The 25,750-nt window shown below is 40.4% G+C and overlaps 1 protein-coding gene and 1 long non-coding RNA gene across 7 annotated transcripts in view; one reads left to right on the top strand and one right to left on the bottom strand.

Moving 5' to 3' along the window:
- Window positions 1-4,685: 4,685 nt before the first annotated feature.
- Window positions 4,686-24,163, top strand: LOC119496627. Its single transcript, XR_005208753.1, has 3 exons — window positions 4,686-4,696; window positions 22,113-22,120; window positions 24,091-24,163. It is a non-coding gene; the product is annotated as an uncharacterized LOC119496627 (long non-coding RNA).
- hdac9b (histone deacetylase 9b) overlaps window positions 16,301-25,750 on the bottom strand; it is a 36,782-nt gene continuing 27,332 nt past the window's right edge. For all 6 annotated transcript variants that reach the window (XM_037784020.1, XM_037784018.1, XM_037784017.1 and 3 more), the window contains exons 6-11: window positions 23,804-23,935; window positions 23,367-23,482; window positions 21,790-21,912; window positions 21,017-21,191; window positions 20,689-20,903; window positions 16,301-18,285 (exon numbers count right to left, since the gene is read on the bottom strand). In XM_037784020.1, the coding sequence (XP_037639948.1) occupies window positions 17,953-18,285; window positions 20,689-20,903; window positions 21,017-21,191; window positions 21,790-21,912; window positions 23,367-23,482; window positions 23,804-23,935 (1,094 nt within the window). In that variant the 3' untranslated portion in view covers window positions 16,301-17,952. The remainder of the gene's footprint in view (window positions 18,286-20,688; window positions 20,904-21,016; window positions 21,192-21,789; window positions 21,913-23,366; window positions 23,483-23,803; window positions 23,936-25,750) is intronic.

Genomic DNA, 25,750 nt, shown 5'->3' with positions numbered 1-25,750 from the left:
AGCTCTGGTTTGAATTAGGGAGCGACTTCCACAGTCTCCCTTCAAATTCAAGATCAATATGGAACACCCCCTTCAAAAAAAAAAAAAGGAGAAAAAGGAGAAAAGAGCCCAGCTAGTCCTGGTCCAGACAGACCTAGAGATCTGGATTTCATTAGAGACAATCATCTTATCTGTTTCATCTCAATGCTGCCCCAAGGGTTGGCAGGCGGACCAGTGGGCTCTTTGCAGTTTGAGAGAGCCTGCAGCCAGCCAGAGGCCTGTGGATCAGGTCATTAAAACACGCCTGCCCCTGCTGCTAGTGATAAAATATTTTCATGCTTTTGTAAATAGATTTTCTTCTTTCAACCCCACAGGACACAAAAAACACAACTTTTCTTCTCTGGGTATCCCAGGACATTTTGAGAGGAGTCAAAGCCAAAACATTGTTAGTTTTGCTCTCAGGTGAAGCTCTCATGAATGCGTCTGTACTTTTTTTCGTTCCATTCTGTGGCTGTACTTCATCACCAACGTGGAGCCCGGTTGCTCCAGTGATCCAGGTTTGTCACGGCATATGGCACGGACACCTGTCAAAGCAGCATGTACAGTACAATTATAGCCTTAACAGCGCTACTCTTTGCTGAATTATTAGTAGTCATGCTCTCTAGTAGGCACTATTAAAGGAAGAGTTCAACATTTTTTTGGGAAATACGCTTATTGGCTTTCTTGCCGAGAATCAGATGAGAAGATACGACTCTCACATCCCTCCATTCGATATGTAGCAAAAGCACCAGCTGTGGAATGTAACAAAGTACATTTAGCCTGCTCAAGTACTGTACTTGAGTACAATTTTGTAGTTTTTGAGTGTTTCCATTTTCTGCTACTTTATGGGCTACTTCTACTCTACTACATCTTAGAGGCAAATATTGTACTTTTTACTCCACTACTTTTTACTTAAGAAATATGATATGGTTATATGATATGATGTACTATACTACTCATGTACCCAGTCCCGGTACTATACAAAGTATCAATGGCTCCACATTGATGAACTACAACATTAAAATCCTCTTACATGTATTTGTTAATGATGAAAACAGAATAATATAATAATCTATAATAATATTACACTGTGAAAAGAGTCATTCTGCAAAATGAGTACTTTAACTTTTGATACTTTAAGTACATTTTGCTGATAATACCTCTGCATTTTTACTTGTAACAATTTGAATTCAGAACCTTTACGTGTAATTGAGTACTTTTATACTGTGGTGTTTCTACTTTTACTTAAAATATCTTCTTCGACAACTGCTTAGCACAATGACTGGTAACTAGGGGTGTAAGAAAATATCGAAAAAATCTAATGTTACAAAATTATGTTTTGTGATACTGTATTGATTTTTAATTAATAGTTTACATGCAAAGATTAACTCCGACAATACTTTATTTCATTTGCAAAGGTTTGCGCCCTCTCTGTGTACAGTATGTGCCCTCTCAAAGTAGTGCTATGATGTTGGATGTTACAGGGACTGTGATAAATGAAATGCAGATCCAGCTGTTCTGATTGCATAAAAAAGTAAACTTTTTTTACTCTGACTTTATGCCTATGGTGGTGTGTTCTTTATACTATGACAGTTTTCCCAAAATTAGATTAAAAAAATATATCGCCTTACTCACAGTATTGCAATACATTGCAATATATTGAATCGTTACCCCCGTATCATGATACGTATCGCCAGATTCTTGCCAATACACAGCCCTACTGGTAAAAGGGGGAAAAAGCACCCCTAAAACCAATCCTGTCTCCTAGAAATTACATTTATGTAATACAGCTTCATTATTGATTATTAGCAGTCTATGATTATTTTGCCGAACCTGGCAGTTGTGCAATATTTACTGTACGAACATGAGAGTGGTATCGATCTTCTCATCAAACTGGCTAGATAGCAAGCAAGTGTAGTTCCAAAATATCAACTTCAAACAAAATGTCCAGCGTGCTAAGGCTCTGATGACCAGCACTTGTTCTCTTTGAGAGGACAGTTTATAATCTGGTACAGTTTGGCTCAGAAAATAGCTGCTTATTCGAGGAAGGGATGCCCTTTGCGGTTGAATGGGGGGTTGGGACGGTGATGGCAAAGGAGCAGAGAGGGATATGAGGCCCATGCAGGACCTGGAGCTGAAATTGAGAACCCTCCTCATCAGGGGTTAGGGATCATGGGCAGAGACTTCCCTTCATCACAGCCAAGCTGGGAAATGCAGAGGACAGCACGGGTCAGCCCAGACAGCCCGCTGTGTGCTGTTACCATGGCAAACATCCCAAGGGCCAAAGAAAATAGATGACAAGTACAATAATACGAGGTGTAATCACGAAGGTCAGTTGCCTGCAACGTGCTGCCTCCACTCTCAAGGCCCCAGATTCTCCGAAAGTGAAAAAAGTCAGTGTACTTTTAAGGGAAAATTACTCAGTAATGTGGTCATTTTTCCTCCATGCCTCTAGAAATCAGGAAACCTTGAAGGACATGCTCTAGAGACTCTCCATGAGCAGCCACTGAGAGATTCCAGTCCACTTCCATCGCGAGATATTTACTTTCCGGCTCTTTGTACTGGGTGCCCTGCAGATGGAATCTAGCATCCTCTTAAAGGGGGAATTTTATGACTTATTAACTGTCAACAGTTCATAACCTCCAAGGAGCTATTAAACTTCCTCCTGTGGTCACACCAGAAATGGTGTTGTTTGATTTGGACCGGGGAGATATTTGAATGTTTTTGCTCTTCTCCACCCTGCGTGCAAGTGCAACAAAATACTGGAATCAGCGTTGACATCAGATCATTGTGTCAAGATAAGGATAATAATGCGTTTGCTTTTATTTTGGAATGACAAAAGTCACCGTGTGGATTGATTGTCTAAGAACACACTTAATCAGATCGAGAAAACACAACAAGGAGACAAATCAAGCAACAAAGAAGGCTTAGCGATGATACAACGCTGCAGATATTTAATCACCAATGAGCCAAAATAATATTATAATATAATAGATCTTCTCACAGCTGCAGGTGAATAACTGCAACCTCATCTAAGGACCAAAATTGCTTTTCTTTTCCTATATCATAGTTATATTTGTACTTGAGGAATGGTGTCAGCGGTGCGACTAAATCATTTATCACCAGCCAAAAACAACCAGGCTGAATAATTGAGTCCAGATGTGGCTGATTCAAGCTTGATACCAGGGTTCATTTCCTGTCTGTGCTTTGTAAGACAACCTATTACACCTCCCAGGCAGCTGCCGGGTATACTGGCCCAGCCTGAATATCAACACTCCTCAGGTGTCAGTGCAAGAATCACACAACACACACCAACGCTTATAATCTCCTATTTTTAAGTCATATACTGACGAATACAGAGGGACTATGCTGCATTTATTGTGTAACTGTGAGTGTATGTAGGCCTACTCAAGTACATAAGTACAATTTTGAGATACTTGTACTTTACTTGAGTATAGGGCTGGACGGTGTGGCCAAAATCTTCTATCAAGCTATAGGTCATTTCATATCTCGATAGCTATATATCACAATATAGCAGGTTTTCTGGTGATTTAATAAATAAATAGTCTACAACCACATGGTAAAGCCTATTTTTGTATACTCCTGTGTGAATTAAATACTTGACAAATGAAAAGTAGAAAGTCTTTTCTCATTTTAAGAACTTGAGTGCAAAATTAACAAAACAGTTTTGAGTTAAACTATAGAGAAAAAAGATAAATATAGGCCTGTTTCACAATGGAAAACAATATAGAAAACTATATACGATAGACATTTTTATATCGTTTTGAAGATATATATCGTCATATTGCCTAACCCTACTTGAGTATTTCCATTTTATGCTACTGGATCCTTCTATTTCACTACATTCACGAGGCTATTATTGTACATTTTACTCCACTAAATTTATTTGATTTAGCTACTTGAAGATTTTACATATGATCAGCTGATAATATATGATGCATTGGTACAAATTAACTTTCCAAAAGTGTATGAAGCAGTTCAAATTATCTGCTTACACCTTAATGCATAAGTAATACTAAATCAGTAATATATGAGTACTTTTACTTTAGATACTAAAATGTAATTCTGTAATACTTATACAAACTCTTTATATAATAAATGACTTTTACTTGGAATGGTGTAATATTTCTTCTTTTACTAAAGTATAACATCTCAATACTTCTTTTATCGCCACTGTTGTAACTCACTTCCTGTATCAGCATACGAGACTATCAGGTAGAGTCAGGTATTCTACAGCTACCATAAAATGGAAAAATAAAATACAAAGGATACAAACAGTGACAGACGCACATACACTTGCACGCAGTAGCAGTTCCCTTGTTTATTTTATATGCTAAGAGATCTGGGGGGCCATAACTCTCCGGCTGCCTTAAAAGCATTCTCTTCCGGCCCTTTGGCTCCCATGTGTTAGTCATTACGCTCTCTGGCTCAGCCACGCAGGTGACTGACACTGAGTGACCACTCCTCGGCACCAATGCATGTGCTAATGAAGCACAGTTTCCTGGTTGTCTTTTTTTTTTATAAAAAGAGTGTTGCACCGCTTTGACAGTGACACTCACCAGTTATATAATATACTGTATCTGCTGAATGTTTCGGCAACTTGAACGTTGGTATTTTCTACTCTGGAAAACCTGGTTATGCTCAAGAGTGAAATGTAGTTGTATTTTGCAGGTGGGACTAACTCAAAAACTGAGCTGTGTTATTCATCTTCTCGCTGAAATCTGTATCCATCCATTCCAGCATGAATTGCATGCAAGATTGAAAACAAATAAACACAAGCAGAGGAGGTTTCTATGGAAAAAAAAAATCAATCTGTGGAGGGATGTCAGGATTGTTAGGAAGAAAAGGTAAATAGTGAAGTGGAGTGGCCTGCAGACTTTAATGTAGTGTTTACATGTAATTAGTCTTTGCAGAATGAGATTCCTGACAGAGGGTCTGAGACGGCGTGGCATGATAAAATAAACTCTAAACAGGGCTGTTTCAAGACATCCTCCGTTGACTATAAACCAAGACGGCCTCCACAGTCTACAACCACCCCTCTTTAATTTTCCAAATGGGTGGTCGGATTTTTTTCCACATCTCGCTCAGTCTTTATCTTTCCTTTACCGCCTTTTTCACCCAAACTTCTTCTCTCCCTTTGTTTGTTCTCCCTCTGTTTATGCCACTCACTTCTTTGCATTTACCCTCCATTTCTGTTTTGTTCCTCCCACTGTTTGTCCCTCGACTTCCTGCTCCCTCCCATCCAGAGTGAACCCGGGTTGGAGCTTTAACTTCCAGCGCTCCGCGGGCCCCTCCGGACTCTGACTCGATGACACAGTCTACAGCCATGCGTGCAGATGGGGGGACGACTGGGGCTCATTCAGAACTGTGTCACTGTCCACCTGAGCAAACAGAGTCTCGGGGAAGCAGAGAGAGAGAGGGAGAGAGGCGGGGGAGAAACTGGTAAGAACCAATTGGTGAGGGAGGGCTGGCAGAGTGACAGCCAATGTACAATAACATTAGTCTTCCGCTTTGGCCCAAGCGAGCGCTCCTTCTGGACACAACGCTGCCTCAACGTTTCTTCTTATTCTCTTTTTTTTTTCTCCTCCTCTCTTTTTCTTGCATGGAGCTCCCTCCAATGGAAACACATTCCTGTCATGCCTCACTGCTGCTCCCTGTTTAGATTTCTCATTACAAACAGCATTACACGCATGGGCTGGAGCTGGCCGGAGCACAAGTCCTCCACAGCCTCCAGGAGAGAGATGATGAAGGTGCAGGGTCGATCACATGGAGACTCAAAATCACCCAGAATCACAGATATTCACTTTTTACATCCTTTAGTTCAAGAGAAAACGAGCTGAAATATATGTCCTTCATAAGAAGAAAAACGTTTTTTTTCGCAAAACTGAACTCGCACTGAACTTCTCTCGCTGCGAAACTTCAAATAAAACCGAGCAGAAACCTTGGGAAATTTCAAAATCTTTCCACTGATATTAAAGTGTCACGAGAACCGCCAGTCCATCTTTTGATTTTGAAACTTCCCTGTTATGTTGGGATATGACGAACCCCCAATTTCCATCTAGACGATTTATGATTATGAAGTGGAGCTGCCTCACGGGATACCAGAACTTTATGGAAAGCAGGCCCCTTCTTTCTCCCCGCGCTCTCTCATCTCTGTCCAAGTGCAGCACCAGAGGACTGGAGCTGCCATGACTCCCCAGTCCATCTGCGTATTGTTGACTGACACCTGACTGTGTCTATTAGTGTGAAAAACTGGGGTTACAACATACTACCTGTGCAAAAATGATGCCGTGTAGGGGACGAGTGCAGCGCAGTAATCGCTGAAGAACTGCTTGGTTTCAGTAATCACCAGTGACTTCTTACTTCTGAGGGATAAAAATGATTTTCCTCATGTAGCAGCCAATCAAATAAGGCGTAACCAAAAGCTCACAGTGGGTTCCACTCAATATAGAGCCAAATATCGTTTCCTGTTTTCATCAAATTTCCACCTGAAACGCTTCCAAAAAACCCCACACAGCGACAGCCCTTCATCTAGCCACAAAGTGCATTCTGACTTTTTACCACTTTGTCGAGAAAACAGACGTTACTACCCGTTTCCTTGCGTCTCGCAGACAATCTGCTATCAATTTCTTCAAATCCGTGGAATTACACTCTGCGCTGCGGCCAAGATATAAGTGATAACAGTGGACAAGGTCTTTTGAAGATGTGAAGTGGACATTCTTTCAAAAGAGGCTGTCTGTTGTCTTTCATGTATATATGGAGTGATTTATACACAGTGATGTTTATGTTCTCTTTTTATTTCTGGAGCTATCGAAGATATGTGTTCAGATGACGAACAGCTAGCCTAAATCTACCCAAACCAGCACCTCTAAACAGATTAAACACATCAAACTAAACAGGCATATGAATGACACAATAATGCGTAAGGCATTTAGCGTGCAATAAGAATGCCTTTCTTGCTTTTGCCGTGTCATTTGTACGCCATGTAGTCTGTACTGACTGCAATGTAAACGCTCCTCGTATCAATGCTACACTCAGAGCTAGTGACGTAGAATAAAAAGTGAGAAAGACAGCTTAATGGTGGGTGGGAGGGGAGGTGGATGTGTCCAACAAACAAGACGTTTAACCAGACACCGATGTTTGAGACCGGTGCTTTGTTTTGTAAGTTACTTTAGTGACATTTATGACATGTTTTTACTTCCGTACCTTCCGTACGTATTTTACTTAGTTTACGTACTTATTTTAAGCCCAACCATGACGTTTTTCCTAAACCTAACTAAGTGGTTTTACTACTATACAAACATGAGAGCTATATCAATCTTCTCATATAACTCTCAACAAGAAAGCAAATAAACATATTTATGAAAATAACAAACTTGTCCTTTAAAGCCAGTCACTAAAAACTGACTCTGCATTGCACAAAACCACATGTGTAAACACTTGAATAATATTTGAGGGTTATTTTCACTCACTAATAAAGTGGCCTGGGAGGAAATTCCCCTCAGAAGAATGCAGGCTGTCCAACTTTGCGTCCAGAAGCTCTGCAGCGCTCAGACCAGGAATGAGAGAAAGTCAAGGCCACCTGTTTCCCACTCACTTCTACTACCCTCTTGGCATAATGCAGGCTTGTTCATGGCAGATTAACACCAGGCCATATGAGGTGGCAGTGCCAGCTGAGCTTCAAAACACGAGGGGGAACTGCCATTAACGTTCAGTGTACCACAATTTGCGGCATCCTATGCATTTAAATCACATGATCCCCTCTTATAGATGGTGATTTCCCACTTTGTCAAAAGAAATGCTCTGTCACGACTCTTAGCACCAGCGTGGGCACACATTCCCGTCTGGTCGGGTAACACATTCTTACATTACATTAGTGGTCCGTTATGTTCAGTCAACAGCGGGCCTACACTGTGCTGTTCTGTTAAAACTGTGATGTAGCACCGTGGATCTGTCACAGTGCTGCTTCACAGTCTGGCCTCCACCCAAACCAGTCACACAACATGAAACTGTGGAGTTCATTCCTCATTATGAATTATGTGAATTATATATATTATACAGTGCCTCTCTGGGGCACATCACAACTCAACTGACTTCTAAATCTTTTTGTATATTGTTCAGAAACGTGTACGCCATGCTCCCTCTGGATTCCACTGTGGTTTCACACAGTGGAGACAAACTAATTTTACCAAAGTGAAGTATAAAGTAAATAGACTTAATTTGATTTGTCTCCTGGAAGTACATTCACAAACTTTACATTTTCAACATTAAAAAAGGTTATGAACTATTAAGAATTGTTCAATTTCATAAAATAAGTTTCAACACAAGGTCCAACCAGGAAAAGACAACATTTGTACCATATCACGATATCCAAAATCTAAGAGGATCTACTACAGTAGTCGAATATCGCCATAGTTGAAAGCTGCAGAGGTTGACAAGTAAGCTGGACCTTATGTTGAGAATTTTTTTGCTGTTTCCAAGAATGAACCTTCAAGCTCCACTGTTCAATTCCCTGAATATTGAATCTGTTTCAATATGACCCTTTATGTCAGTGTGTTATTATTCATAAACTTGGAGAGCAGAGCTTTTGATATCTAATTTAATATTTTTTATATTTAAATGAGATAGCCACAGTTTGTAAAAAAAAAATAGAATACCAGTTTTACAGAATGGTTGAAAACAAGAAAAATTGATTTATGACAATATAATTTCATGGGAGAAAACCTTGCACGGCAACTTAAAGGTCCCATATTATAAAAAAGTGAGATTTTCATGTTTTTTTATAATAAAGCAGGCTTAAGTCCTATATAAACACTGTGAAAGTATCGAAACACTCAATCCACAGGGAAATACACACAGCCTGTATTCAGAAACTCTGCATTTGAAACAAGCTGTCACGATTTCTGCCCATTTGTGATGTCACGAATATACAATATTTAGACCCTTGACACAATTTTAAACGTAAACATTTTAAATGTGTCCCAGTTTATTCCTGGTTGCAGTGTATGTGAATGTCATCAGCTGACAGGAAGTACACATGGACCCAAGCTGTTGCCTAGCAACGCAATTCTGTGGCAAATTCGTTGCAATTCCGTCAAATTGTGCTAAAACGGAGCGTTTCAGACAGACGGTGACTACAGCCATATTCAGGCTGACAGTATGAGGAAAATAAAGGTTTTTTTTAACATTACAGCATATAAACATGTTCTAGTAGAAACACAAAATACAAGTATGAACCTGAAAATGAGCACAGTATGGGACCTTTAAACTACAAAAAAATATTACACCTAGGCTACATTTTAGTTACACAATGATAGATTTTTGAATGACATTTTCTTCCTCAAACTGGATAGTAAAGCTGGGGTCGACAACATTGGAGAAATAGCAAGAGTAAACTACACTTTGCAAGTATCCAACCGAAAAACCCTGCCTAGTGTTGCTAACTTAACTCTTTTCCAATGAAAGTAGTTAGCAGCATTTGCTGGTACAATTATCATTATGAACATAAACATATCATAATGAAAGTGAAAAACAAACATGGTTATTGTTAGTACTCACAGCTGTGAAGCTAGCAGCTTGTGGAAGACTGGTGACGCGCATTGAGTGCATGAGCAGAGTGCGCGCATGTAGACACAGACAGGTAGCCTGAATGATATGATGTGATGATGTGACAGTTACCTTTTTTATTGAACAAATTCAGATTTATAAACAACATGGCTCATAGATCATTGCATTAGAGTAAAAGGACAAGGTGCATACAGAACAAGAACAGATCAAATATGTAAAATTATACATGAAAATAATAATAAATTAAATTAAGGGTTAGGGCTGTACCTGTATTCATGAATTTAAAGGGCTTTTATGTAAGAAAGAAACTCAGAATGAAACACATGAAACCTATAGGTTTCACTTTCATATACTTGGATTTGTGCAAATAACATTTTCCAAGTATGAGAATGTTTTTCAACAGAAAGTCATCTTTGTTATTGTCCATGATAACACAATAAACAATGTCCTTTTGAGAGAAGCTTCCCAGATGAGAAACTTTTGTGAAAAGCCAGTCATGTATATCATAAAGCCATAAAGCTCCAGAATACATACAATGAGAAAATAAATGATCAGTAGTTTCAGTATCATCACAAAATACACAGTTATTGGTTTCAATTCCAAATCGTTGTCGCAACAAATCACTGGATGGATGGTGATACACTCCGTTTAAGATGTGACAGTTACCGGATTTGTTGTCTTCTTTTGTCAGAGCACTTCCGGGGACCTCCAGGGGTCTTTGAGGGGTTTCCGGGGGTCCCTAGCAAAAAGGGAAAATAATTTATTTCCACTATAATTCCATCTCCATAAGTAACATGATGACAGAATATCATGTGCAATAATATATTTATTATTTTTAAAATATCAACCGTGATATTAGCCTACTTTTCTATTTGAGTTTACCCATTTTACTAAATGTATCTTAACTTGATTGTTTTTCTATTTGGCACTGATGTTAATATGACTTCTTATACACTTTTATATTTATTACTCTGTTGCGTTTTTATTCTCACACTATGTTGTAATTGGTGAGTAATCTCTGGCAAAGGAACGAAAGAATTTCTTTGGGGATTAATAAAGTTCTCTCTTATCTCTCTTATGACTATTTTTGGTCATGGGTTTCATGCACTTTCTGTAATAAAACATCTAAAAAGCAAAAGTCCCTATCAGATGGGAGACCATGGGACAAGTCTGTGGTCTAATTTGTGTCAGTTTAGGGGAATTTAATGTGGAAAAAGTTTGGGAACCACTGATTTATTGATTACTGTAAGGATGTAAAGATAATTTAACAGATATAACATTACATTTAAATACAGAAAAAGTATCATTTCAGTACTTCAACATTATATCTATATACCTATATCCATAGACTATGAAATTTTACATAGTAGCAGTAAATTTGACATGAGACAGCCCACAGGCCTCAGGCGTATCCTCCAGTGTATTTGAGTGATGACGTTATTTGGAAATTGCACAGATGAGCAAACATGGCAGCAGCAACATTAATGGAGCTTGGAGCGCTGCTTTTCCCACTGTCTCCGACCTGCTACTCAGTTGCACCAACACGTGCCTCATGCGTCCACACACAGATGATTCCCTCCGAGATTATCCTGTGATGATATAGTGTGTAGCGGGAACTCCCTTGCATGCAGATGCCCCCTCGGGGACCTTTTCAGGGGCCCCCCATTTTATTCTCTCAATATATAGTGATAATGAGAGAGCCCTTAAACCCTCCTTGAAAAATATTTCCCCGGAGCCATGCTCCTTAAGTCTGCATACCACACTATCTTGTGTCTTAAATCTCCTGGAATATCTTAAAATGTAGAAATAAACCACAGAATAAGACATTTGGCATGCTTTCTATAATACGGACTAAGTGTTGAATGTATATTTGTTGAATGATTATATCATTGTTATCTATAGAGGTTAGAATTTAAATATTTTTTTCAATAACAATTTTTCTTTGAAGAGTGAGCTTATTATGTGGTCTTTCACTCAGGACCATTATTATTGGCTTTCTGTGCTTCCCTTATGATTATGTCCCTAGGTAATACATTGGGTTTGCCATGCCATATAGATCATGAGACAAACCCCAGCGGTGCATGGTCACAAGCCACAAATGGCAAAACTTTAGGAGAGCTGAGCTGGAGCTCAAAATGGTCTCTTGGCACGGGCTTGGAGAAGAAATCACAAGCCTTACGAGCCCTCTGGGTGTCATTTTGCCTGGCGGTGCATTCAGGCAACACTTACAAACACGTCCTGTCCAACTAGCTGGAGCGCAGCAGACTTGCTTTATGGGCTCTGGACTGGACGGTGTGAGGGAGGTAGGCACGTAAAAGTGCCGGGTCACAGGAATCAAAGAGAGGAGACGGCATCTCAGGAGCCCCACCGATGGGATTCAGCAGAGGCCAAGTTTGCCAGCAGTCCCCATCATCTCCTCAGTGGAGAGGCCACTTCCCCGGGCCACTGTGGTTCCTCAGTATCACCTATCAGCCAGGTCAATCAGTGGCTGAGATAAAGCAGCTCCTCAGGCCGGATGGTCTTTGAACACAGCAGGGGGAGAACTCCCCCAGGTCTCTTATCTCATTAAACTTGAAAAGGTATATTAATCCTTAAAAGGCTAAGATAACAGTATGGATGACACCACTCAGGGAGACTGACAGTAATATAAACGCTATCTATGTTGGGTCATCAATGTTTCATCTCAGGAGACAAGAAAGGATGTGCGTTCTTCTTCTGCTATTGAAAAACTGTTGCCTCCTTGGTGTCCACGTGAAGTGTGAAACACGTATTCCAAATCTTTGAAATGCTGAACAAATCCAGCATTACCTTTGAAATAGATGTATTAATGTAGTAAAGTATATGATTTAATGTGAAATGACAGGCACAAAATCCATCAAAGAAAGAAATCTTGGCCTCACAGACAACACAGAATCCAACAGAAATGGAGCGGACTGCACACCCATCTGACATCAGTCTCTTTTATTTCTCTTTTTGAGGTGCACTAAACAGCCTCCTCGGTCTGCTGCCAGCGCTACACTGTCCTGTGCACCCTGAGCAGTAGTACGGTTAACAGCACATGGAAAGAAAAACACCACGTTGGATTACCAGATGCCAGATTCATACGAATCTTGACATGCACACAAGAAAGCTGGAAAATTTAACTTTATGTGCTGTTTTAGCCCCTCTGTCATCTTCTACTCTGGTGGGCAGAGTTTGAAAGGTTCATCTAACAAATGACTTCCTCATTCACCTCGACTCATGAGGCAAACATATTTATATACACCGTGTCAAACTCTATAAGACAAACGATGAAAACCTCAAACTAATTTAATTTGTTAACAAAATAGAATTTAGTTTTCCTCTACAACACGACATATTCTGAATGAGAAGATATAAGGCCAGGTGATTTTAGGTCATCATTTATTAGATTAGATTTATTAGCAAATTTGTAATCATGGAAACAAAGGCTGTGTGTCACAAAGTTGGCAATATACCACTTCTTTGCTCCATGTTTGCTTTCAATATTCTTTTTATATTTCATTATGTTAAGGCAACAAAGATCCAGTGTATTAGGATAAATTGTAAAAACAAGAGGGGAGGTTTTACTATGAGCCCTTTGTGGTTTCTGACCTCTCCTTCACAATAAACAAGCACAATATATGCTGTTTGTTGTTATATACTTTTGTTTTGTATCACTTCCTTTGTGCTTAACTAAAAATACATATATTAGGAATCGGAAACGTGACAGGTTGAGTAAGTTAGATGAGGTGTAGCAGCAAGGCTTCACTTCTACCTGTCAGAAGAAGAAGAACTACTGTCCATCCATCAGTTCTCTATATATGTTTATTCTTATTCATTCCATGATTTATAGATGGAAACACTGATGCAATGAACGTCCTGTTCCAGTGTAACTAGTTTTTACCGCAAAAACTGTATTTCTGTGTCCTATCTGCTAATTCTCAGAGATTTAAAGAGAGAGCATGTTAAATCACATAAAATATGCTAAATTGTAATTTAACAGCTATGAGGAGCACCTTAGTAGAATAGTGTTTAAATTCTTCTACATTTGCATTCTTTGGGTTTTCGCCGTAGTTTTTAACCCTCATTTTAGTCCCTGACACCAACAAATGAAGAAGAAAAGAAGAAAAAGTGGTAGTAAAAGAAGAAGAAGAAGAAGAAGAAGAAGAAGAAGAAGAAGAAGAATTACTTTATTAATCCCATTGGGGGGGAATTAAATTTGCAAACTCAAATGCAGTAGTGAATCTGTTTCTTGATCCTTTGACTCTTTGTTATTGTAAAATAACCTAAATAGTTCTCTTCAACAGAATGACCTTGTATTGTTTTGTATTAATCTGTGTTAACTGGGACTCTTTAGCTTTGCTTGGTCAGGATGTCCAGGGCTGACAGGTGACTGTAAGGCCTCTACTTTAGCAATCTAACTCCATTTTCATCTGCAACTTTATTCTGGGAATTATTCTAGCAAATATTTTGTTAAACTGTGCAAATACTGTACTAGTTTGGAGAAGATTGCAACTGAAAACCATTTGCACCTGTCTAGCAAAGTCCATCAGTGTCTCTCTTTGCACCGCGACAACCCACCCATCAAATCCTTCACAATTCGTCTATGCCCTATACATCCTGTCATAACTTTATATACACATCGAATGTATAGAAATTCAACTGGAGTCAGAAAGAGACTGTCCAGAAAGTGTCCAGTTACATTATGGAGCTCCAGAGTAAACCATATTTTAGATCTAGAATTACAAATACTGACCATGTCTATATTAGCCGACTGCCTTTGGTGGTCAGGTGAGAAGCAACACTGTTTTGGAGACTCAGCTGCAAAGCTCCAGTGACTCTTAACAGTTATTATGGGATGAGCTATGAATTGCTGTGGAGCTGACCTGCTCTGTGGGTGATAATGTTGATAATTGATGATGAATTGAGAATTATTTTATATTCATAAGCCTGTCACTGATCACATCAATCTCATCACACTGAATAACTGACTGCAATTTATCCTCTCTGTTGTCAGTCTGTACAGAATATTTGGTTATTTTTCTGGATGAAGCTACAATGACAGAAGAGACAAAACTCTGGGTCGTACAAGTGGGAACACTAAGAAATAAAGTAGGAAAACAAATGTAAAAGATTTGTCATTTTCAAATTTGAGATCTGTCATTTTGTGGTATTTATTCTCCTGTGGTGTCCTGAGGATTGATGCCTCTTTCTCTTTTTAATCAATACCTGTAGTTAGCAGTTGTCGGTGGCTTAATTACATTCACTCTGGCTCTCTGGTGTAAATCAGATGGCTACAGTATAGGAGCCAGAAGGGCGATATGTTTGGCAATGGTACAACACTTGTAGGAAAACTAAAATCTTCATTGAATTTTGAAAAAGAGCAAACACTTAGAATACGATTTATTTCATTTGCAAGGGCCTACTTTTTTACATTCTCAACTATGAGATAATCTTGAGAAAAAGGCCATGATGCATCTTAAATAGAAAGCTGACCCAAGAAATTGAACTTAATTCATGAGGTTTGTGCTATTACGTCTATTTCATGTGGTATGAATCTCTGGGTTTTAAGTGTTTCAGCAATGCAGTGCTTAGAGTGCATTTCATTCTGACTGTGAGTCATTATTTCATGAATTGGCCGGCTTTTTGAGTGTAAGAATATGTATTCTTCTTGATCCTCCTGCGTTAGAAATAAAGCCATTTCAGTTGACGCCTTGAGATTTTAGACTCTACAAAGTCATCATTACCGACACATTCTTGCGTGTATGTGCACGCTGCATCCAAATGGCCAGTTTTTATAGCACTGAAGGTGCTAAAAATTCACTTAGAGTCTAATCCATTTAGAGGAAATAGGTGAGCTTATGTCGTCCTTACTTCCTTACACCTTTAAAAATGCTTGTTTGCTTTTACAACTGGCTCTGTGGGCAGCTGGGGAGGGGCAGCGCAGATGGATTTGGGCTTCGTTATTTTTTCTGCCTTTGTAACAGCTCATTTAAAATCACAAGGGCCTGAAGCCCAAGACAGATGGAATCTACTTAAGAAAGAGTCAGTGTCTAATTTAACTCAAATACTTCCTAATGCAAAGTAACTCTACACCTTTGTGTAAGTATACACAAGTATATACAAATATTATCTATTAAAAGTCTTATTTGAGCCATTTGTACAAATTGGAAGAGCAGGCCTTTGAGAGATATTCTCAGTGGTGTTTTGCAGAGAGCAACATTAGACTATGAGTGAACTTTTCCAGTCTCATCATTGCGTGTATAGCGTATCAGGCCAGTCCCACGAACTAAGCTTGCTGTGAAATTGCTTAAGCTTGGTTTGAAAGAATCTGCGCAAGTAATATATCACCCTCTCGCAGCTCACCTTATCTTGACTGCTCTAATACTGCCACAAGAAGCCTCGCTTGCTAACATCAAAGACGTGTTTTGAAAGCCTCTTAAGCTCCCTCTAAAGGGTTACAAAGATCCCCTGAAAAATAAAGAGCTGGGTTATAGGACCTAGTGTGGGAAAAGCAAGCTGGGTTAATGATTTAGGCAGTTCATTTTGAGATGATGATGTCAAAAGTATTAAGAATGTAATTTGTGAATTGAAATATATAAAAGTTTTACAGGTTTTTGAAAGACTTAATGGCGTTTTTGCTTTCATGAAACCTCTTAATGCGATGGGAGGATAAATAATCTGCAAAAGAACATCAGAGGTAAATGAACTTTATTTAAAAAAAGAACGGTTTATCACACAAGGCAAGAAAGAGAAGAAATGCAAACTGCTATGAACAGACCACAGGATTCCCCAACCCCCCTCCACCACCACCACCACCCACCGGCAGCAAAGGGGTTCTCGTTACAACCAAATCAAAAGGAGCAAGACAACAAGACTCACATTGTTCTGATTGTGTTTACTTACACTAAAAACATTAAAACCGGACAATCTGAATGTACAGTATAAGACAGACAGTTTTGATTTTCACATGAATCCAACACAGAACCTCATACTAGCACTTTTTTTTTTTACATTTAGTCGACGGTACAAATGAAACAGGAAGGTTTACGGCTATGCAATACATTTGATTGATCACTTTAAGACGGACTGTACATGTCGCAATGGGCACTTTCAGGGGAAAACAGGCTCGAAAAAAGAAAAAGAAGAAGCAAGGTCCCGTCCGGGTATTTTTTTTTTTTTTATTGAAGTAACATCAAACCTGCATGTTGAGGTAAGCATGCCACGAGGGAATACGAAGGAAGCGATTCCCTTTAAAAGGGACTCCCTTAACCATATCCCCACTCACTTTGTAATTCGCCTTGACAGTAAATCAATTCTCAAGCCTGGCCCCTTGGACTCCTCCAACCCTAGGTCCTCCTCTCTCAACATTCCTGCACACATGAATCACTCCAACTCCTGGCTTCTAGAAGGCATTTCCTGCCCGGCCCTCTCTCTCTTTCTCTCTGTCTGACTCCTCTGCTGAAAGCTGGGCAGGAACCCGCCGAGCTTTGATTTGGACCCAGAGGGAGAGAGGGAGGAGAGCTCGGCTTAACACAGGGCCCTGGCTCTGGGACCGCTTCGAGAGAGAGAGAGAGACATGGAGACTCGGGGTGTGTTGGGAGATGCCTGCACACCCAAGCATGGATTTAGTGCTTTATCCTTCAAATTGCAATATGAGCAGCGGACCATATTCCAATGGCAATATCACTCCTAGCGCAAAAAGTCTGCCCTGAGGGAGCGTCCTCGGTTAGGATTTAAGTATACATTCTCTCTAAAAACAGATTATTATTTCAGTTCTGAGACCACTTAACGTGGAAGATCATCACAGATTTTTGAGAAGTATGTAGTGTTTTTAAAATCTTTAACAAACTTTATGATAACTCTCCAAGTCAAAGAGCATTCAAATAGTTTATGGCAAAAATGTACACAATGGGAACATAAGTTGGCTCTTCAAAGCTGTACACCTGTTCGACCATTCCCTCCAGAAATTCATCTTGGATGCTAAATCCAACAGTATATGTACATACAACTTTTTCGTCGTTTTGTTGAGCGGACTCTAGACGACCAAAGCAGCTCTTAAAAAGAACGGTCTAAATTGTCTTCGTATTATATACACAAAAGTGAAACGTACATATTTTACAGAGATCACTACACAAAGATCACAAACAAGAGAGTCTTAGAGTGTGGGCTGCAGCTGAGTGAAAAGGGGTCATATGTCATGACAGGGAGAGCTGGCCTGCTGTGCAATGGCTGCTGTGTGTGTGTGTGTATGTGTGTGTAAACTGAAAGGATGTAGATGCACGTTTGTAGAGACTTGTTTATCTGCGAATGTTGCGAGTGTGTGATCTCATCCTCTTCCCCTTCTCAGATCATGGCTCTTATCACCAGTCGTCCTTTGACCTGGTGGAGATAGGTGCTCTGCTCAGGCACTAAGCCCTGATTGGTCAGGCCCTCATCTTCGCTATCGGCCGGCTCCTCCTTGACCCTGATGACCCCGTAGTGAGCCTCGTGGAGCTCGCCGCTCGAGCCGCCGCTGCTGCTGCTGCTCAGCGTGTGCTTCCGGATGACTCCTCCAGGGGGCAGCCTGTCCTCCTGCATGCTCTCTGTCAGCTCTCTGTGCTGCTCCTCCTGCTCCTCCTCCGACTCCTGCAGGTGTGCATTGGGCTGACGTAACTGCTCGATGGACTTGGACAGCAGCTGCAGAAAAACACATCGGCTCCACATTAATGATGATATCCTGCAGCCAATGATCTTCAACAATCAAGCTTTTTATCAAAGCAAAAAGAATCGCCATTTGAGATTTCCACCACATGAACAACATTAAGCATGCAAATACATCCAAAGAGTAGCAGTCTCCATCTGCCTATTCATAGCCATTTCATAATACTTGGCGATTTTCAAAATATCTGGCTGTTGAAAAACATACAAAACAAAATGGGAGGGAAACAGATACAGTAGACTGTGTGATGGATAATTAAGGCTACACAAGCCACAAGTGTGAGCATTTTCATGTTGATAAATCCAGTCTAACACTAATTCTAGCACTGTATTTTGCAAAAATTAAGTGTTCTTGTTATACTGGAACAAAACAAAAACTCACACTTGGAAAACACAGATATTTATATTATACAGGCTACTAGTGTATTAAAACGCCACATTTGTTGCTAAAAAACATCTGTTTCTGCATGTAATAACTGGCTAGTGGCTTTAGTAAACTACATTTTTAGTGTGGAAGCAGATTAGCCATGTTATGAAAGTTAATAGAATTCATTACTTGTGGCAGCCCCAGGTGGATTAGTGTCACTCACTTGCTTTATTTTTATAAACTACAGTTCAGAATGTACAAAGTCTTCCCTGTGGTAAATCATGTGTTTCCTCCTGTAAATTGTGGTTATTTTCTGCAAACAGTGGCAACACGGTACAATGTGTAGGGAGCATGTTATTGCATAAGCTTGCTAAAGAGGATATCATGAGAGCATATGACACTTTGCTGCATCAAAAGTCCACTCTAAAGGCACCAATTTATGAGCATGCCATCATCATCATTAATCAATCAAACAGAGTATTAATTCTCCATCCTGATTCAGAGGTGCACCTGTCGGTGTCAGAGACTTAAACATGTCAAAAGGACATGTAAGCATTCATAAAAACAGTTTAAAAAGATGTGAAAATGTGATTTTTCAGAAGGCAATAGTGCAGAAATAGCTGTTAAATATTTTGTTAGCAGAAACTGAGGCATGTGAGTTGAAATTCAGCCAGACAAAGGAACTCTATGCTGAGGGATGTTTCAGTGTCTCGCATCTTTGCTAAATCAGAACTACTGTAATGGTGCCATGATTTGATTAGTCTGCCACAAGAGGGCTCCAAGAGCAGGACTGAGAAGCGCTGGTAACCAACAACATTACAGTCTACAGAATGTAGGCCTTATATAAATATCCTTTCAGCAATAAGAATTAGCCTCCTTAGCTTGGCATTAGTAAACTCTTGTTTGTACCACTTCCTAAAATCCCTAAGCTCTTGTAAATTTCCACTAGTGCCCCCTACTGTTGCAGGCACTGAAGGACGTTTAAAAACAACCGCAGACAAGCCTCTGCTAGGAAATTAATTAGGGCAATGTTTCGGAGATCCCTCTCAATAAACACTGAGGGCTCATCCCTGATTAGTGGCCATTTATAACCTCCACTTAAAGAGGCTTTACTTGCGATCTCATTGGCCTGAGTGATCAGAGCGGGGCCTGTTGACGTGTTCCTCGAACAAGATGTCGCAATTATTCCAAAGCTCTTTTCAAATCAAATCAACTTCACAGGGTACTTTTCAATAATTACAGCTGATATTAAAACTAATTTCAGCTGCCTGGCAGCGACACGTGTTAGTTATTTTTAGTGTTACAGAGGAATTCAAACTGAAACGTTTTGTTACATTCAAAGCTGTACATCTGTACTGTTCAACTCAATAAGAGCTTGTGGTGCTTTGTACTTTTTAATACTTGTAGGTAAGAGTTGCTCTATGGTTCCCATGGCTCTTTCAGGGCCCAGCGTCGGGACACATCAGTATGTGAGCTCACACAATGCTGCCTTTCACAGTGTCTGCCACCTCACACACGTCCCTCACCAGAATAATTACACTCTGTGTGTAGCGAGGTCACCTCGGCCAGCTAACAGAAACACAAATATTGCCACAGAGGAACAAAATGTATTCTGGGCACTTTTTGCGTTCATTTGAACTTAGCTGAATTGAATTTCACAGAGTTAGCATGTGAACGACACTGATGCCTTAAGCTATGATAACAGAATTAGTGCAGGGGAAGCATTTCTTCCCCCATTTGAAGTCAGGCAGAAGTTCTTTGCTTCGCAGAAATAACACCAGGATTCCAGGGAAGAACAGACAACAGCCCGGTTCTGTAAACCTGAGCTACCACCGATGCTTTTACAAAATGCTAAAAATAGATCAGCATTTGTGTGCTTAAAATGATTAAATCAGACTCCCTGCAGTAAAATAAGACCTCCTGAGACCTAGAAAGGGAATGAAGAATGCTGCGAAAAGCAATCTGAAAGTCAAAACCCTCCCCTGTGATTTGAATATTGATGAAGAGCACAATACCTTATTTATATGGATCTGCTGCTGGTACTGTTTCTGTTTCTCCAGGAAGTGCTGGTGCTGCTGCTGGATGACAAGTTGGGCCAGTGTGTTCTGAGGCAAAGGCGCTGACTGGGTCCTGTTCAAGGGCCGGTGTTTTGGTAGTTTAGGCCGACTGCTGGAGGGGCGATCCTTCATGGCCAGAGGGGACTGAGGGTGGGATGACATGGTGCCTTGGCCTTGACAAAAGAAAAATCAAAACTAGTATAATTAGGTGTCTTCTAAAGTCATATTGTACATTTAAAGTATAACAATATGTAGTGTAGTGCAACATAATGTAATGTAGTCTAACCTGAGGAGAGCATCTTCTGCTGCCTCATCTGCTCCTTCTGGAGGAGGTGTTGGAGGAGCGCCTGGTGACTGGGGCTCACTTTAGACTCGAGGCTGGTCTGAAGGGGCACAGGGCCCAGCAGGTGTCCAGGCAGCCCGTGCTTGATTTCTGTTGATCTGTCCTTCAACCCCATGGCCTGAGAGAAGAGACGAAGATGATTAATTAATGGTTATTCTTTAATTCACACTGCAGGCTTAGTAGTCACTTATAATCATTTGTAGGAAAAATGGAACAGGTTCATTTTAACAAGCCAAATTCAATATTATCAACTGTTTTTGTGAATGAAAAATGATTCTTGTAGCTACAAATCAGGCAATAATGAAATTAGAGACCCATCAATGGTTAGAAAGGTCCTGCAGCTGATGAACAGGCCTCTGTGGAATGTCCCAGAAAGCTAAAAGATGATATATCATGTGCTGTGTTATCATGAGTTGCACTTGAGTGGACTTGGCCTTTTTAAAAGCTGTGATAAATGAGGTAATAGGGGAAGATAAGGACATGCCTGACACAAGACACTGCAGAACAATATTTATCTAAGGGCGATAAAATCATTTGGGGCCACAGGTCAGTGACCTGTGGTCGTATAGAGAACTCAGACAGCCACTGATGGTCGGTTTTACAACTCGTAGACTAAGCGGAAAAACTTGCCCACACTGAACCACTAAACTGGTGTATTAAGCATTGATTTCGTGAAAAAACAAAAAAGGTTATCTAAGAACAAAATTTGTACTCACACTAATGGGTGAAGACGAAGTTGAAAGCCCCAAGGAGATGTTGGGTAAGGAAGGAGATGTGTATAAGCTCAGCATCGACACGGAGCCCTCGGGTCGGAATAATCTTGGCTGTGAGGGCCATCTCTGCATCAAACACACAGGACAGAGCAAAAGACAGGGAGATTTAGGAGGAGGCGACAGATTTAGAAATCCCACTATGGACAATTTCAAAAGGCAACATGAGCAGTGGCATAAATGTTAATGCACTATGACGAACAACAGCCCTCCTTGCTGCAAAGGGAAAAGAGTTTTTATGATAGATGATATAAAGGAGTGGCAGGCAGCAAAAAAAGTTTCCTGGAGCTTCACAGAATGGCACCAGTGAGGATGATACGCTTTTATAAAACATTGCAAAACCTCTAAATCTACCGCTCCACCCTCAGTTCTTCAGTCCCCAATCGGCCTGCTGCCTGTTCCTACTCCCCGGTCCCCACCCTCAGGCTACTCTCTCAGAGAACATCAGCACTGGGGCATATTTCCTGTACCCAGCAGAGCAGCGGACCAGCATGTGGTTTTGGAACAGCCATGTTTATCCTTCCAACCCCTACCAGTACTCGGTGACCTGTATGTGGATATCCGGCCCATATTTGACCCAGGGGACCCGTTCCCTCTGAAAAAGGATACCTAATGTAACGGTGCACAAACATGCCTTGCTTTTGCAACAGGCATGAGGTCTACGGGCAGCCCCGCAGTCCACCAATGACTTTCATGAGAGCCTCGGCTTGGGCTGATACAATAGCAATCCTGTGTGTTTATGTTGTTAGCATGTGGGTGTCTTTGGCTACCAGTGCCTGGGATATCAATTAAACTCCACAGTGCGTCGGTCTCCCTGAGCCCTAACCTTCAGCCCGATGTCAGGGCGTCTCCCCCTTCTCTGTGTCGCTGGACGTCCCTGGGAGAGTAAACAGCGACGGTTAAGGAAAACACAGCTGTTCTGTTAAGATTGTTCAGAGATGTGTCATATCTGCCACCCTCTATAATGGTCTGCTTTGTGAGCTCCGTCCAAGGGGAGCTCTGGTCAGTAACTCAGCCATGAATCTATTGGGAAACGCCTCCGAACAACTCAGAAGAGGCATGCCGCCAAGCCAATGACAGGAATACAATGACAAGCCAACAGCAACCTTACAGCCAAACTAAAGATGTTTTTTTTTTTTTTTTTTTTGGCTAAACATAAAACTGATTGCACGGCACATCTGGAAGAAAAATGTTGGATAGAAAAATGCGCAGCATTAATTTCTACTGTTGTTTTTGCACTGCATAATGTGTCATCTTTACGCAAGCAAACTTGGGGTAATAAGACATGTGGGTCAAGCTGTGCCTCTTTAATGTCAGTGTGGGGAGCCATTTTCACTGGAGTGTAACAGACAGAGGACAACTGGTTGTTTTTATAGCTGCAAGCAGAAGGCATTTTGTGCCCTGACATAAAAGTATAGTTTTGATATTCAAATGATTTGCATGCAGAATAACATCAGCTGTAAGACTTTTTGCTTTGTTTTTTTTGGCAAATCAATAGCAGTGCTGATGATTTATAAACATACCTCAGTTTTTGTGGTAGTAGGCAGAGAGGAGGGTCCATTTTCAGCCCCCAAGGCACTGGAGGCCCCTATGGGAGAGCTGGGGCCGGAGCCAGGGGCACTGTTAGTGGGCGTAGAGTCTACAAAACATCAAGGAGTTAGACACAGTATGCGTGCTCACACTATACACACACAACACACGTACACAGAGGCTTGGCATAACAGCTGCAGCCCCACAACAGTTTAATGTGTACAGTCATGGCTGCCTGATTACAATGGTCTTTCTTACATGAAAGTGCAATGACCATAATATGCTACTGCCTTGCAAAATGGCAGATTATTATGCAGCTATGTTATAATAACACTAAAGTACAGGCTTGAATTGTTTTCAGGAGATTTTAAATACGGGATGATAAGATGTAGACAATTTTCTGTAACATATATCCAGCGATATAACATACCCATTAGCTCCATAGCCCTCTTCTTGTATGGAGTCATAATGTTTCCATCTCTTCTCTTGAGCATCGGGCTACTCCTCCTCTCTGCTACCTTCTGCTTCAGTCTGGATCGTACCTTCAGGTTGGGCTCGGAGGCTAAAAAATAAGGAAAAGACATTTTTTTCTAAGTCTAAATTCACACTATTTGGAAAATAAAGAAGCCCCATCACATGGAGATACATTAAACAATCATGTGAGTGTTCTGTGACTATTTTTATAGAGTCAAACTGTGTGCTTTTATACAGTCTGAGTAGTAACATCGTAAAATAAGAGGAAACTAAATGAGAAATGAAGAGACTATAAATCAGTTAAAAAATAAGCAATGTTGTCACGCTTTGACAAGTAACAACTTCAGTTCCAGTGAAATTCAGAGCAGGTTACAGATAAATTAAATGAGTCAGGATTGGGCCCATTTCCACCTCATCTGGACTAAATTAGGGTTGAGCAACACACAGGCTCTAAGTGAAATAGTCCGCTACCTGCCGCCCTGGTGACCACAGTCTGATACAGTAGCAACAGTTAAACTAACACAAAAACATGGCAGATGTTTCAGGCTCTCCCCACGCCCCCACCTCCTAATGCAAAACAGAGATACCCAAATACACACTCCAAAGTCACACACACACACACACACACACACACACATAGAAATCCAGTCCATCAGTGTTGATAGAAATGCTGATGTAATATTCTTCACAATATACATATTGCTGTCAATCTTTTCAACTGTTATTAATGATGGATTTAAGGACATTTGTCAAAAATTTTAATTTTGTTTCACTTTAGATTATTAATTATTTAAAAGAAAAATCTATCTAACCACAGTAGATTTCCTGAGAATAGATGCTCTCTTCCAGGAACGCCCTACTAACACTGTTACATTCAGCTGATGACTGCAATCTCTGAAAACAAAGCCGAGATTGATGACATTGAATTTAAAAAGTTGAACAAAGCGAGGGAGTATTAGTCATTGCACAATCAAGCCTTATTTGACCCATGTTTATTTCACTATGCCATTGTTTCTAAAGGACTAACACAAAAGCATAACAACTAAACAGGGGCATAACCAATAACTTGTGAAATACTGAGGTTATGTTTTTTTATTTTCCATTTAATTTGGTGATACAATTTGATAACTGAGCGTATAATTTAGGGTGGAAATCCTGTACAATATCTATAAATTAGAGTTATATAATACATAATATTACAGACCAATGAGTCTTTTGCTAAATAAATAGTCACTCTAGATTGAAAAAAAAACCCAGAAAGGGTATTTAAAAGAAATGACTGCCTCTGAGTCCTTACATGTACAGTCCGGCCAACCTCTTATAAAATAAGACAATATCACTAATTAGTTAAATAGTCTGAAAATGTGTGTGGCACAGATGCAACAATGTAAAGATTATAATGCAAAAAATGTGAAATTAGAGACATAATTTTTAATAATGTAAGCAACTGTAACGTAAATGCAAGTAAATGCTTTTGTGCCTGACTGTTGAGTCGTGCTCTTGTCTAGTCACAGTGACAGTGACTCACTAGGTCAACACGTCTCATATGGACTTCCCATCAACCCCGTGGACATGGAATCCCACAGCTAGCCTTACACACTCAAATAAACAAGCAGAATAGATAAGCTGGTCTTTTGACTGAAAGCCAGAGCACAAAGCTGTATTGAAGTTATGTAAACCTGTTACACAATAGCCAACCTGTTTCAATTATTTAGCTCAGATCAATAATTAAATAGGTCTTTTGCGATGTGTACAACGTACAGCTATCCATAGGGAAAGTGGGGCTATGATGTGGGAGCGCTGCGGGGAGGAGGAGGAGAGGCAGCGGTGATGGGGGCACAGCTAGGAGAGTGGGCCAGATGCTGCTATTTCTGGCTTTTGTCAAAAGCAGCAAAACCCTCTT

Source organism: Sebastes umbrosus, chromosome 11 (assembly GCF_015220745.1).
Source record: "Sebastes umbrosus isolate fSebUmb1 chromosome 11, fSebUmb1.pri, whole genome shotgun sequence".
NCBI classification, from domain to species: Eukaryota; Metazoa; Chordata; class Actinopteri; order Perciformes; family Sebastidae; genus Sebastes; species Sebastes umbrosus.
This window is presented reverse-complemented; position numbering and strand designations above follow the sequence as displayed.